The sequence below is a fragment of the Canis lupus genome, chromosome 31 (genome assembly GCF_003254725.2).
Source record: "Canis lupus dingo isolate Sandy chromosome 31, ASM325472v2, whole genome shotgun sequence".
Taxonomy (NCBI): domain Eukaryota; kingdom Metazoa; phylum Chordata; class Mammalia; order Carnivora; family Canidae; genus Canis; species Canis lupus.
In genome coordinates, this window is record NC_064273.1 from 36,383,458 (window position 1) to 36,397,230 (window position 13,773).

At 54.6% G+C, this 13,773-nt stretch overlaps 1 protein-coding gene across 1 annotated transcript in view; it reads left to right on the forward strand.

Moving 5' to 3' along the window:
* Window positions 1-1,986: 1,986 nt before the first annotated feature.
* ABCG1 (ATP binding cassette subfamily G member 1) overlaps window positions 1,987-13,773 on the forward strand; it is a 56,123-nt gene continuing 44,336 nt past the window's right edge. The window contains 3 exon segments of the mRNA XM_035709395.2: window positions 1,987-2,100; window positions 9,021-9,092; window positions 9,094-9,265. Of these exon segments, the coding sequence (XP_035565288.2) occupies window positions 2,059-2,100; window positions 9,021-9,092; window positions 9,094-9,265 (286 nt within the window). The 5' untranslated portion in view covers window positions 1,987-2,058.

Genomic DNA, 13,773 nt, shown 5'->3' on the forward strand with positions numbered 1-13,773 from the left:
CATTTCCCATGTGGCTGAGAGTCTTGTTAGCCAGTGTACAGATGTGCACGCGAGGACTCTCTCAGCACCTGTAATGGAAAAGCCAGCAGCCCAAGCTGTGCCAACAAGGATCCACTCACCCACTGTCTTCCCTCTCTGGCTTCATACTCGGGCTCTACACACTGTCCCCTTGGCTGTCCCCAGAAGCCCAGCAACAATCGCCTTACACCTCTAGTTCCTGACCAACCATTGTTATAAATTACATGATATAGAACAGGGAGGGGGTAGAGTAGGGAGGTTTCCAGGGGGGAAATTCTGCACACATCCCTACGAGTGAGGAGAGTGGATAGTGGACAGAGAATGGAGGCCAGCACAACAGGACTATGATGTCACATCGCTTGCCCTGGCCACATAACTGGATAGCGTCCAGCCTGACATTCATGGAAAAACCCTCCGCTGCTGTGTTCCATGTCCTTCCGTTCCTGCTTTATGTCCTGTCTGCCCCTGGAGCAGGTGGTGGGCTGCAAGGCCAGCCCTGTCTCTGCCTTTTGGCCTCATTTCTCCCCAAGAAGTTTGCGGATTTGAATTCTCTTCCCAGAACATTTGGAGTTTCTCGGCTTCTCTGTTCAGTACATTTATGGCACCACACAGCCTGATAGGCCGGGCGTGCAGAGTGACACCTGAAAATACAGTGGTCATATTTCCTTCCTCTTAGCAAAGATAGAATAAAGGTAATGCGTTGAGCTTCATGCAAAACTATTCAGATAAAAGCCAGGTTGTCCTCCTTCTGAACTCTACATCCTACCCCCTTCCCCTCCTTTGACTTGGGAGGAGAATTTGGCTGTGGTTGTCAGACCTCTGCGTGTGAAGTCCACCTGCCTGCCTGAAACCTGTGCCTTCTTTCTAGGTGAGGAGAAAGACAGGGGCTTCGCTCATTTGAGGTGAGGCGGGAGGGGTGAGCCAGGTGTGCTGGAGGTGAGGAGAGACACATTCCTACCTGCGTCCAAACATGCAAACCGCTGAACAAAAAGCATTAGCCTCTGAGTTGGGGGTAAGGATGTCTTGTCACCATGATTACCGGGAAATAGTCCCACTTCTATATAATAAGGGCATTAGCAGAAGCCAGGCCATCTGATATTCCAGTCTGGGGCCAAATGAGAGGGTGTCTGAAGGGCCAGTCTTTATGCAGTTACCTGAACACGGCGGTGGGCCGGGGACTGAGCCAGGCACCGGAAAAGAGCCCTTTCTTTTTTTTAATTGGGGTGGGGCGGGGCCTTTTTGTCACCCAGCACTAGTCCTGCAACTGGCCACAACAGTGGTGTAGGAATGAGTGTTTACACGGTCTCAGTGTGTGTGTGGGGAGGTCACCCCAGGTACGGAGCTGGACTAGGGGGGTGTTGGAGAGCCCATGTCTTGTTGAGTCCTCACGCGCCTAGAAAGGTGCCCAATAAAGAGAAAAGAAAAGGCAAGACGCTGTTCCCTTCCAGCCTCCCTGACCGCCCCCCTTGGCCCCATGCACACAGCCGCGCTGGCTGGGAGGCTGCGGTCCCGGAGGGAGGCCCCGCTGTCCGGCGGGCGCCCAGGGCCGCTGGCCCGTCCTGCTGGAGCTTCTGGCCGCGGGGGCTCCGGGGCTGGGGCGGGGGGGGCCGGCACCTGCCAGGCCGCGGGCTCGGGAGGGAGGGAGGGAGGCCGGGGCTGCGGGACTCGCGGGGGCCGGGCAGCCGCCCTGCGCGGGAGCAAAACAAGAGCACGCGCACCTGCCGGCCCCGCCCCGCCCCGCGCGCCGGCCAATCACGGGGCTGGGGCGTGGCCAGGGGCGTGGCCAGGGGCGTGGCCAGGGGCGGGGCGGGGCCGGAGCCCCAGCTGCAGCCGGAGCCGGAGCCCGAGCCGGAGCCGGAGCCCGAGCCGGAGCCCGAGCCGGAGCCGGAGCCCGAGCCGGAGCCCGAGCCGGAGCCGGAGCCCGAGCCGGAGCCCGAGCCCGAGCGCAGCGCAGCGGCCCAGCCTGGAGCGAGCGCAGCCTCGTGCCCGCCGCCCGTGCCCGCCGCCGCCGCCGCCTCCCGAGCCCGCCGCCCCCGGGGCATGGCCTGTCTGATGGCCGCTTTCTCGGTCGGCACCGCCATGGTGAGTGAGCGCATCCTTCGCCCCCGGGGCTCCCTTCAGTTTTCCAGCGGAGCGAGAAGCGCACAAAGACCCGCACCCTCCCCCTGACAGCCGTCCCTGGGTCCCCGGGGAGAGGCCCGGCCCCCCCTGCGCCCCCCGTCCCCGCCCCGGCCACCTGGCGCCCCGGGATGCTCCTTGCACCCGCCCGGGCCGCGGGGCCATCCGAGGGGCCAGCAGCCCCACGAGCGCACCGGTGGCCCCGCCTCGGCCCCTCCGGGCAGGGGCCTGGGGCCTGGGCTCCCGAGCGAGCGCACTGGGGACGGTGGCAGCCTGGGCCCCAGGAAGGGGTGGGGGCGGGGGTCCTCCCTCCCTGCAGGTGCGCGCGCCCGGGCTCGGGGAGCCTGCACTTCTCGCGCCCCCTCCGGAGCGCCGGGCACGGTCTGGGGGAACAAAAGAGGGAGCTGCTCCCCGGGACCCGAGATGCGCTGATGCGCTCCCCGGACCTGCTCGGGAGGGGGCGGCGGATTCCCGGGAGGCAGCCCAGGGGCGAGCCGGGCGCCTGCAGGCCACCTTCTCTGCACCCCGGACAGAGACCAGGGTGGGGACAGGGACGCAGATTTCCCGTTCCCGAGGGTGCCAGCCCCGTAGGGGGACCCCCGGGTGCCGCTAGAGTCAGTGCTAGACAGTGAATCAAGTGCTATTCCCAGGGGTGGTCCAAAGTCTCCTCTCGCTCTTTTGTAAGAGCTGCATAAACTCATATGGGGGGGGGGGGGTAAACCCCAAACAAACAACAAGCTAACCATGGACCAGTCCATCCGAGGGCCTTTCATTCTTATGCCTAGCACAGCGACATTGCAGTTAGGTACTTACAGGCTGGATTTCAGGTCATCTAAAGTACAAATGGAAAGTGTTCCGTATTCCAACCCACCTCGCCCTCCCTATCCATCCCTCTCTATCCTCTGTCTATGGATTTACTATCCTGCTAATTAGTCTCCATAGGCTGTAAGCCCACAGTGCACAGCACGCACAGGGGTTTCACCCCCACCCCCCTCGCCTTATTTCATTTTTAGCATCCTGTGTTTGAAGTCAGCAGGGCTCAGCAGGATTTGACCGACAGTTACCTCTTGCCTTGAGCCCAAGAAAAAAAAAAAAAAAAGCATAGCTGGCTGTCTGCGCATGCTCTGTCTCACGACTGCATCCTATGCCTCCAAACAGGTTACTGTAGAACACATACCGAGCGTCGCCAGCTCATTATATAATGATTTTGTGTAAACCGATAGAATGGGGCCGCAGACATGTTTAGGAGGTTGGTGGAGCAGGGGCCGGTGGCAGGGGGCCTCGATGACCAGGTCCACTCTCCGCCGGTGCCCTGCCTTCATTACTTGGCTTCTCACGTAAGAGGGGAAATGGAAACAGAAAAGGCAGCCCCTCCTCGTGACATTTGCTTTGATCTGATTGAATGTTTGGGTAACACTTGGCAATTCTTCCTTTTACGTTTGTCCATCTCTTTGGGATTCCTAAATTATGCTGATAACGGAAAACTCAGGAGATTAGTATTGTTAGCTGTCGGTAAGGAATGCTTCAGATCTTTTAGATGCCAGGTGACTCCCCAAGTCCTTTCAAAGCTGCAAAAGGGGCTTGTACATGTGGGAAAATAACGAATCAGAATGTTTTAAAGTATAGATGTTTGTACGTCAGGATTTAAACAAATTTTTAGGTCATAGTTTGATACAGACCCAGCACTCGTTAGTGTTCTGTACTCATGTGGAGACACCGATGGCTAGGCTCCTTTTTTTTTTTTTTTTTTTTCAGGGAGCATTGTTTTGTTTGAAAAATCATGCTCCTCCCAGAAAATCTTGTACTTTTTTTTTTTTAATTTAAAAAATTCTACCCAAGTCGTAAACAAAGAGCCCTTGAGAGAGCCCCAGGATCCTGAGCTCTTTCCTCGCCCCCTGCTCTGGGGTCCCACCTGGGACTGACTGCCAGGTGTGAATCTGGAGAAGCTGACTTGGAGGATGGGCAACGAACGCACCTGTCCCTGAGCAGGACTGGGAGGGGCAGGCACGAGGGCCCAATGGGATGGTGGTATTTGGGGCTGTTTGAAGTGGGGTGTGGTGATGGTGAGGTCAACAGTCTTAGTGACCACACAAGTGGCACCTGCCTTTTGCTTAGTTAAGGGTGTGACATTTGGATTGTTTTCCCCAGGGCAGTGACCTAGAGGACTCTTGGCTAGTGTTTTCCCCTTATCTGTCCAGGGTACCCGGGAGGGACCTGCCCTCCGATCAAAGGGTCCACTGGTCTAGGGGGGCACCAAGCCCGGCAGTGACACATGGGGGAGAGAATTGAGAGAGAAGTTTGTGCCAATGCCCGGTGCCTGCGCCTCCCTCTTCCTTTTCCTCCCTTCCCATGGGCTGTGGGAAGACGTTTCTCTCTCCTCTCTCACTGTGTGTCCCTGGGTAAATAGCCTGAACCAACCTCACAGTGGCCTGGGGGACTGTTAGAGACCCTCCCCAGCTAAACTGACATCTCTGTATGTTTGCGTTTCAGTTGAAATCAGCACCCGAGAAAATATTCTCAGGTATGGCAGGTGGCAACAATCCAAATAGGGTCTCTTCGGCATTCAATACCCCAGAATGGACTTACTATTATTTATCATTTATTATGCAGCACAAATTGAGTGTAGATGGAGAGGTCAAAGACAATGCTTGGACAGGATAGAGAAGCATACAATGAAAGGGAACAAATGGGGAGGGAAGATGTATTTGTTTCATTTTTAATGAGCTCAGGAGGCTAAGGACAAGCTAGCTGTAACCTACATTGCTGGCCGCTCTCATCTGAGGATGTTTCCAGAGAGCTGGTCTATTTCAGAATGACAGCCACTGCCTCCCATCATACAACGTTTCATGATTTTATTAATTGGGCAAGGTCATTGGACGCCCGTGGAAGAAAGGTGGGTGATGGCACGCACCGCTTGGGTGTCAAGTTTTTTTGTGGGGGCAGGATTATATGGTTTCCTCAGTTTCTTGTGGGTTTTCCTCCCATGGGCAGGGGCCGGGATGACCCAAGGTCACTTATAACCTGCCTCGAGAGAGCTAAGCAACGCTGGAGTGCTGTTAAGGACACTGGTTGGGACAACGGGGTCGCAGAGCGGAAGCCACACAGAGCTGCCTTGGCTTGGCTACTCATTAACCGCGGGTCTTGGGCAGGAGGCAGTCTCTGTGCCTTAGAGCCCAACTCTGGATGAGGGGGAGACGGCGATCCCCCCTTTGGTGCGGAGATAGTAAGAGGCATCCTGGCTGCAGCCTGGAGTTTATTGGGCACATGTAATCGCTGAATCAATAGCCTCTGTTGTTTATGACCCCTTATCTGGCAGGCAGGAGGCAACATTTAATACTTCAGTCTGCCCCTCTCTCCTTCCCTTCTCTCTGTCCCAGATGAGTTTTGTCACCCAGCTTTGTCCCACTGGCCTGTCCACTTGCACGGCCACTGACTGGGGAAGGCCACTGTCACCCTCCTATCTGCAGGTTGCTGAAGGAAATGGTTTTTGGTGACACTTTCTAGTCCGTTACCCCCATTTCAGATAAAGTGCAAAACCCTTCACGGGGTTTGCAAGCTCTTCACGCGCAGACCCCGTGTGCGGCTCCAGTTTCACCTGATCCTCCCTTCCTCGCCACCCCGGAATTGGAGCTCCAGCCTCTGAATTTGTCTCAGATCTCCAGATCTTCCTCTCCCTTGCAGGACGCCTGCAGAGTGAGCCAGCACCCTCCTCCGACCCCACCTGGCGAGTCTTAGTAGAGACTTGATTTCCGCAGAAAAACTTTGTGCTGAGTGCCCCCCAACCCCCGCCTCGCACCGCACCCCAGGGTCCGCGTCGCTTTGGATGTGCCTCTGATTGTCAGGAGAGGTGTGGGTCTAGCTCTTGCCTCGGGGCATTGTGACTGCCCGCATTCTTGCCTGGGGCCCAACCTTGACTGGGAGCTTGCTGAGGCCACGGGCCTGGCTGCCTGCCGAGCCCCGGGGCTTTGCTGGGGGCTCTCATTCCTGAATGAGTGAGCGAGTGAGCAGGAGAAGAGATAAGCTTGGAGTCGAGAGGGGAAGTCAGACCCGCATCCTGCCACGGGCTGGGCATCTGCGTCAGTCGCCCGTGAGTGGAGTCGTGGCTGTTCGTCCCTTATATCCCTGTGGGTTTCATCCAGAGGAGAGCTGCCACTGGTCCCTGGCCTTCCTCGGGGGTGACCCCTGTGGTGGGTGCCAGGGAGAGGGTGCGGTCTGGATGTGCCGTGGCAGCCCGGATGCCAGGCGGGAGAGGAGCTGCGGGATGCTCCTGCTCCCGGCTGAACACACGGTCCCTGGGGAGCCCCAGGGTTGGAGGCGAGTCTGCCCGCAGGATGTGGGTTTGGAACCCGACATTTAGCCTTCCCAGGGAAGTGGTAGCTGGAGGGAGAATGGGCTTTGGGGACCAGGCCCGGAGCTCGCTGTCTTCCCCACTAGCCCCCGGCGCACCTACGGTGTCAAAGCCGGTTGAGAAAATGGAACAGCAGCAGGTATCCCAGCAGCTCAGGATGGGTGGGCAAAGGGGTGGCGCTTGGTGCCGCCGTAGGTGCTGCAGTGGCGCCGCACATGTTTTCCCAGCGGCCAAAGCCAAGAGTGCGCCGAGCTAGGGCAGGCTGTGCCATCGTTCCTTCGAGAGGCGCCAGCCACGGAAGGCACTGGGCAAGCCCTCGGCAGAGGCGGGGTCCCGCAGTCCCTCCGGGGATCCGGAGAGGCCCATTCTCACGCCAAGGCTCGGGGTCGTCCATGGCCAGACAGACACAAGCCTTCCCTGCCTCTGCATCGGGAATGTAGGAACCTACTTATGTTTGCGTGTGAAATGTTTCACATGCTCGATGCCAGCAGCAAACCAAGCTTAATTTTCTCAGTTTTACTTTGCACTTTAATTTTTATCCACAGAATGTTATAGTCAGTGAGCTCAGTTTTGATTTGGTTAAGCTTTTCAGAGGTAGGAGATGCCTGGGAGGACTGTGTGTGTTTGTCTTTTACTGAAGCAGCAAAGCAACATTTTCAAACATCAGGAGAGCCAGAAATCCACATCTTTCCTTGCCCTGTGTATGCTTCAAATATTCAAAACCTTCAAGATTTTATTTTATTTTTTAAAAGACTTTATTTATTTATTCATGAGAGACACACAGAGAGAGAGAGAGAGAGGCAGAGCCACAGGCAGAGGGAGAAGCAGGCTCCATGCAGGGACCCCGATGTGGGACTCGATCCCGGGTCTCCAGGATCAGGCCCTGGACTGAAGGCGGCGCTAAACCAGCTGAGCCACCCGGGCTGCCAAGCCCTCCAAGATTTTTAAAAAATATTTATTTATTATTGTGAAGTGGGGGGCAGAGGCAGGGGGGGGAATCTCAAGCAGACTCCCCACCAACTGTGGGGTCCAATGTGGGGCTCGATCCCACCACCCTGATATCATGATCCTGAGCTGAAATCAAGAGTCTGTCACTCAACCAACAGAGCCACTCAGGTGCCCCAGTCCTCTGAGGTTTTTGAGCCTTTCAATACCTTGATGGAAAAAAACCCAGCTCTTCAGTGGTACAGTCACGGACCCCAGAGAGGGGTACTCTAATGGGGGAAAGAGCCTTGTTTGGGCCACTAGAATTGCTAGGGTTTGTGGGTTTATTTATGGATGATCCACTCCTTGGTTTTGTTTTGGGTTTTTGATTGGACATACTAGTGATCAAGAAGCTATCAACGCTAAAGGAACACCTAGCAAACCTATGGAAAAATAACAGTGTGGTTGTTCCGCCTCAGAACAAATGATGACGTGGCAGTGTGTCTTTCCAGTCCCATGGCAGGGAGAAGGGCCTGCATCATCAGAGATGGTTATCGATGGGCTCTTGCAATCAGGCAGGCAGTCCTCCACTGTATGGAGGAGAGGTGCCAAAGGCCCACACTTTGGCACTGTGGAATGTTCTCTTTGGATTCAAGAGACAGCCAGGAAAAGCACAGCATTAAATTTGTCCACCCCAGGATTCTTCTGCGTTTTAGAGGTACCTGAAGCACATTGATCCGTTCTGCGTTGCCAAACCATTAGATATTCCTTTCTTTGCATAAATACTTTTGGTTCTTGGCGTATCTGTAACAGTTCGGTGGACTCCCAGTGGAAGCTTCATAAGCCAGTGTAGCCTACAAAATATCAGGTCCTCTTGGTGTTGCAGGGAGAGGAACACCTCTTCTCTTGAGGACTCAGTTTGGATCAGTTTGGCCCCTCACCTGGTTGTAGGGCTCGGAGCAAGCTCCCTAGACTGTCTGTGTCTCCATCTGTATCTTACAGACAGAGAGAAAAAAATCAAACTTCCCAGCTTTCCGGGGCTATTATAAAGAGACAGTGAGAGAGAGAGAGAGTGAGTTGGAAGTGAATTGGAAAATTCACAAAGAGGACACAAGGCTGACTCCCACGAAACCCAGCAGTTCTAGTGGAGTCATGGCTCTTGGGAAATGTTTATGAGCTTTCCACAGGAAGGCACTAAAACAGCTCATTTTTAAGTAAACCTCCTTCAATTATGCATTTCTTAGAGACCCCGTGCATCTTCACTGGGTCTTTTAATGAGTGTACTTGCTGTAAATAGGTCTTTTACAGTGGCCAGTGTTTGACTCTTTGAGTCAAGGGATTTGTTTTTTATAGTTTTGTGAGTCGATTTTGTGATTCCAAAGTGAGACTTTGGTAGAACAGTTTAATATCCTATCTTAAGCATATTTTTTTTAAATAGAAGAAGCAGGGAGATGGCTAGAGATGACAAATCCCTCCGGGTAAGCACCCCTCAGTAAGGCAACAAGTGTTGCCACGGATAATAGATGACCCGCAGCCCGACAGCCAGTCCCTGGTGCCCTTCCCTTCCTGGGGCTCCTAAGCTTTCTTGGTGCTTCCTCCCCGATTTTTCTAGAATGCCAGCAGCTACTCCACAGCGATGACGGAGCCCAAGTCTGTGTGTGTCTCCGTGGATGAGGTGGTCTCCAGGCAACATGGAAGCTACTGAGACGGATCTGCTGAATGGACACCTGAAAAAGGTGGATAACAACCTCACAGAGGCCCAGCGCTTCTCGTCCCTGCCCCGCAGGGCGGCCGTGAACATTGAGTTCAAGGACCTCTCCTACTCAGTCCCCGAAGGACCCTGGTGGAGGAAGAAAGGTAGGGAGGGCTGCTGTGTGTACTGGGGGGTGGGCGGAGCCTGCGAGGGAGGCCACCTGCCCATGGGTCGATCGTCTGGGACCATCGGGGTCTGGAAGTGGGGAGACGGGGAGTTTTCCTATTTCATCGTCGTGGTCAGCTGCTGCGACCAAGTTCTTTAAAGGCTTGATGCCCTGACTTCTCTTCACCTCTAATACAAACAGGCTGGATTAGAAGACTCTAGATTTATGGTGGCTCTTCAATTCCGATACGATCACAAAGGCCGGCCAGTGTCCTTGGGTGCTGGTTTCCCATGGGTGCTTGGCCTTCCTCGCTGGAGGCTCTTCACGTGAGCCTTTCGGGAGGGGACTATTTCTTACTGTTTGGGAGGCAAAAGGAAGGCAGGTGGCTCCCTTCCAAGTCTGAAGTGGTCCAAGGTAGCTGGTGGTGACCTACAGTGGCCTCGTTGGCAACCAGTCATCTATATTATAGGGGTACGGGTGGGGCTATAAATAAACTGTTGTCAACTGAGCCACAGAAATAAAAATAGAAGAGAGGGAGGGTGACTCGGAGGCTCTGGAGTGTGCCGCGGCTTGTTGCATGTTAAGGAGATTCGGTGACCAGTGAGGGATTTTGAGTTTTCTTAGTGACCTAGGTGCTCCGGTGCTAGCTCTAGATTTTCAACGTGTGTAGAGTTAATGCTTCCCTGGGTTGGTGTTTCTTTTTCCAGCCTGACCTATTTCTTCCCGTGGAACTTATTCCACATGTCACTGTGCACCGTGGGCTCATCCTGCATCCCTCGTTCAGGCGGGTGGGGGGCCGGTTGGGAGAGGACATGCCCCACGTCACCCAGGAACAAGAGCCCGTGGCTTCTAATGAGCCATTTACAATGACATGGAAATCTGTGAGGAATCTGGAACAATGACAGGGACTCAGGTACCACTAGATTATTGTATTTTAGGACTCTCAACCGAAGTCCACAGTCAACCCTTCCTTCTTTTCGAGGAAGATCCACCAAGACTTTTCTGACTTTCATTTTCCTGTCTTTCCTCGCTATTTCCTTGAAGCCAAACTGTTGAGATTGTTGGTGTGGACACTCTGGGCTTCCTTGTGACCACGGTGTTGGACCCTTGACTGACTGGCCCCTGGGACCCCACACACCACGTTGGTCGCTGGATGACTTTGTATCTGTTTGTACAACTAGGAACCCATCCTGAGCCTTATCACTGGCCGACTGTACATTGCTATCTGATACTTAACATTATCACAGTTTGCCAGCCAGTGTTGGAAAGAAAGTCTATGGCAGGCTCACCGTTGGGTCCATTCCTGTGAGCCCATTGAGATTTCAACACAGGGTTACAACCTTTTCCTTCTTACGGGGGAAACAACAACAACAACTTTAGGGGAAAACTCGCCGACCCCCAGGAGGGTCTTGTTGTCTTGGCTTGATTGGTCTGTAGAGACAAACTGTGGCAAACCTGTGAGTGGCAGAGGTCGATTTCGGTACGTCTGTTATGTGTGGCCGTGGAAACGTCATGATGCTTGGACGGGTGTCTTGTGAAGGTGGCTTGTGGTGCAGACCTGCAAACCTGTGCAAACTGTGGCAGAACCTTGGTTTGTCAGCCAACACAGCAAGTGTTCAACGTCTGCAAGTGAAGAACGGCATTTCCTGTTTAGGTAAGGGGCTCGTTAGTCCTGTATTCTCTACGTGTTAGGACCGGTCACCCTAATTGTCCACGTTAGCCAGTGGTGATGGCTCCTTAATTAGTGAGGGAGGGGCCCCCACTGCCCATTCCCAGCTGGCTTCCTCAGAAGCTCCGCCCAGGTGGCCTCCAGACAGACACTTGCCCTACAGTAACCTGTGTGGGCTCCGGAGGGGAGGGGCAGGAAGTGTGCCCCATGGGACCTGTGGGTGAGTCAGAGATGGTTAGGGCCAGGAGCGAAGATGGACATGATCGGTCTGGTGTGTCCCAGTTGCTGGCTTCTCTCTGTCAGGCTTCCTCCCCCGCCCCCCTCCGAGGCACCTGTTTCCGCTCCTCCAGCCCAGCACCCCGCTCTGCGCCCCATCATTTCCTTTGTTTTTGGCATACCTTACCACCCAGAACTTAGATGGCTTTCCAGTCCCCATAAATTTAGGGTGGGAAATACTTGTTGAACAGAAAGGAAACTGAGTGGTTAAGGGGCTTGCCCAGGAACCTGAGGCAGTTTCTCACTGTGTAGCCCGCCCAGGTGCCCAGGGCCTTGCCTGGTGCAGGGCCTCAGGGGTGCCCCAGTGTAGCCATGTGGAAGCAGGGCTGCTCCTCCAGGCGTGGTGCCCACAGCGCCTCACTGCTGCGGCTTGGCGGCTTGGCTACCCCATTAGACTGCAAGCTGCGCCAGGGAAACCCAGAGCTTCCAGAACAAGGGAAGTGAGCACTCGCTGCATCATCACCAACAGGCTTTTGAGCCCCAAGTGGGCTCAGAACTTGGGGACACTATCTCCCCAACTAAGAGACCACCCCCAGGACAAATCATAAAAGTAGGCATTAGGGGATCCCTAGGGTGGCTCAGCGATTTAGTGCCTGCCTCTGGCCCGGGGCGTGATCTTGGAGTCCCGGGATGAAGTTCCATATTGGGCTCCCTACATGGAGCCTGCTTCTCCCTCTACCTGTGTCTCTGCCTCTCTCTCTGTGTCTCTCATGAATAAACGGGTAAAATCTTTAAAAAAAAAAAAAATTGGCATTAGATCTGGAACCAGGCATCAAGGCTGCCCTCAGGCAGATCCCTGGGCTGGTACCCCTGAATCTGCCTGTACCTTTCCCACCCAGTTCTCCACATCCTCATCAGCGAGCCCCCTCCTTCCTGGGGTCCCTCTCCTTTGCCCTCAGTGTGGGATCCTGCCTTTCCTGCTTTTGGTCCTCTGATTGCTGGCGATTGCCTCAGCCCCAAGCCATGAGTAAGCTAAGCTGAAAAGTCAACGTGGGGCTCGATCTCATGACCCTCAGATCACGACCTGATCCAAAACCAAGTCAGACTCTTAAGCAACACCAGGCGCCCCTGCGGACTGTTGTTAATTGTTTAAAATTCAGCGCTCCGCGTTGAGCTGCCTGCAGCCATCACACTGGGCCGGGACGCCCCGTGTGCTGGGACACGACTCGACACGGAATCCGTAGCAAAGCTTGGCGGTGGGATTAGACTATATCCTAAACTCCTACATGATCGTTTTAAAGCAAGACAGCATCCTCATCCTTGGAAGAGAGGCGGCAGGTGAATCAGTGACATCGATCGTAAGCTGTCAGGCGCTGGTTCTTTAAAATCCTTGAGCGTGAGATTGCCAAGCGTCGAACACGGCGTTTAACAAACACCTCTACATTTTCAATTGTAGTAACGTTTTCACCATATGATTAATGATGTCTTTGGAGGAAAAACTAGATCATGTAATAGATTCCTAGTAGAGAACATAATTGTGAAAGGAAGTGTTCTCGGGAGAACAGAGTACACCCCAAGGATAATCTCGCCGGCTTCTGATGCAGTAATTACTCTCCCCCAAGGAATTCACTCGCGTAGCACCAGTTGGTGGGACAACTGATTTGGAGGAGTGTGGACGTTGGCACCCACCGTCACACACGCCACTGTGTCGGGGATGTGTCGGGACCATGCGGTCCGGCGGTCCTCATTCACCCTCAGGCTGACTTACTTTGAAAGTGGCTTTGGTTCCTGTAAAGAAGTGTGGGGAGTATTTAGGACCCAATGAAGAACAGAATCCACATCATGAAATTCTTAGGTGAACAGGCCACCCGAGTGGGGGCGGGGGGAGGTTGTGTGGGACATGGCATGTCACAGTTAATAGCACTTCCTGGCTCACACAGGCGCCTCTCATCAGGATGTGACCCATCACAATGAACAAGAGGAGTACTTGGGGTACTGGGTAATGCTGCTCCCCAAGGACACCAGGGGAGTTTCCATTTGTAGAAGGAAGGCAGTGTCCGGGGCCAATTCTCCCCTTTCTCCTCGTGGGCTACGGAGGTTCAGAGACACGGCCGGGTCCAGGAGCACAGAAGATGGCAATGGAAAGCAGGTCTGTACGATTTGAGGCCGAGATCCAATGAGGCATCTGGTGAACTCCTGGTCCCAAGGTGGCCTGATGTGCTGCATCCCGTTTGACGAAACCATGAGGCGCTGTCTTGCCCCCCCTTAAGATTTTATTTATTTATTCATGAGAGTCAAAGAGAGAGAGGCAGAGACACAGGCAGAGGGAGGAGCAGGCTCCATGCGGGGAGCCCGACGTGGGACTCGATCCCGGGACCCCAGGACCACACCCTGGGCCGAGGGCAGTGCTAAACCGCTGGGCCACCCAGGCTGCCCTGCCTTGCCCCTTAACGCCAATATAGTTCCCTTTCCACTGATCAGTGGGGATGTCGGTCCCCTTTGCCATACATGAGGACCCATAAAGGATCTCCTAGGCCTTGGGAGAGGCTCCAGCTGTCCTGTCTCTTCTCCAGGGACGTGAGCTGATGTGTATGGCATGCTGTCACACAAACAGGTGACAC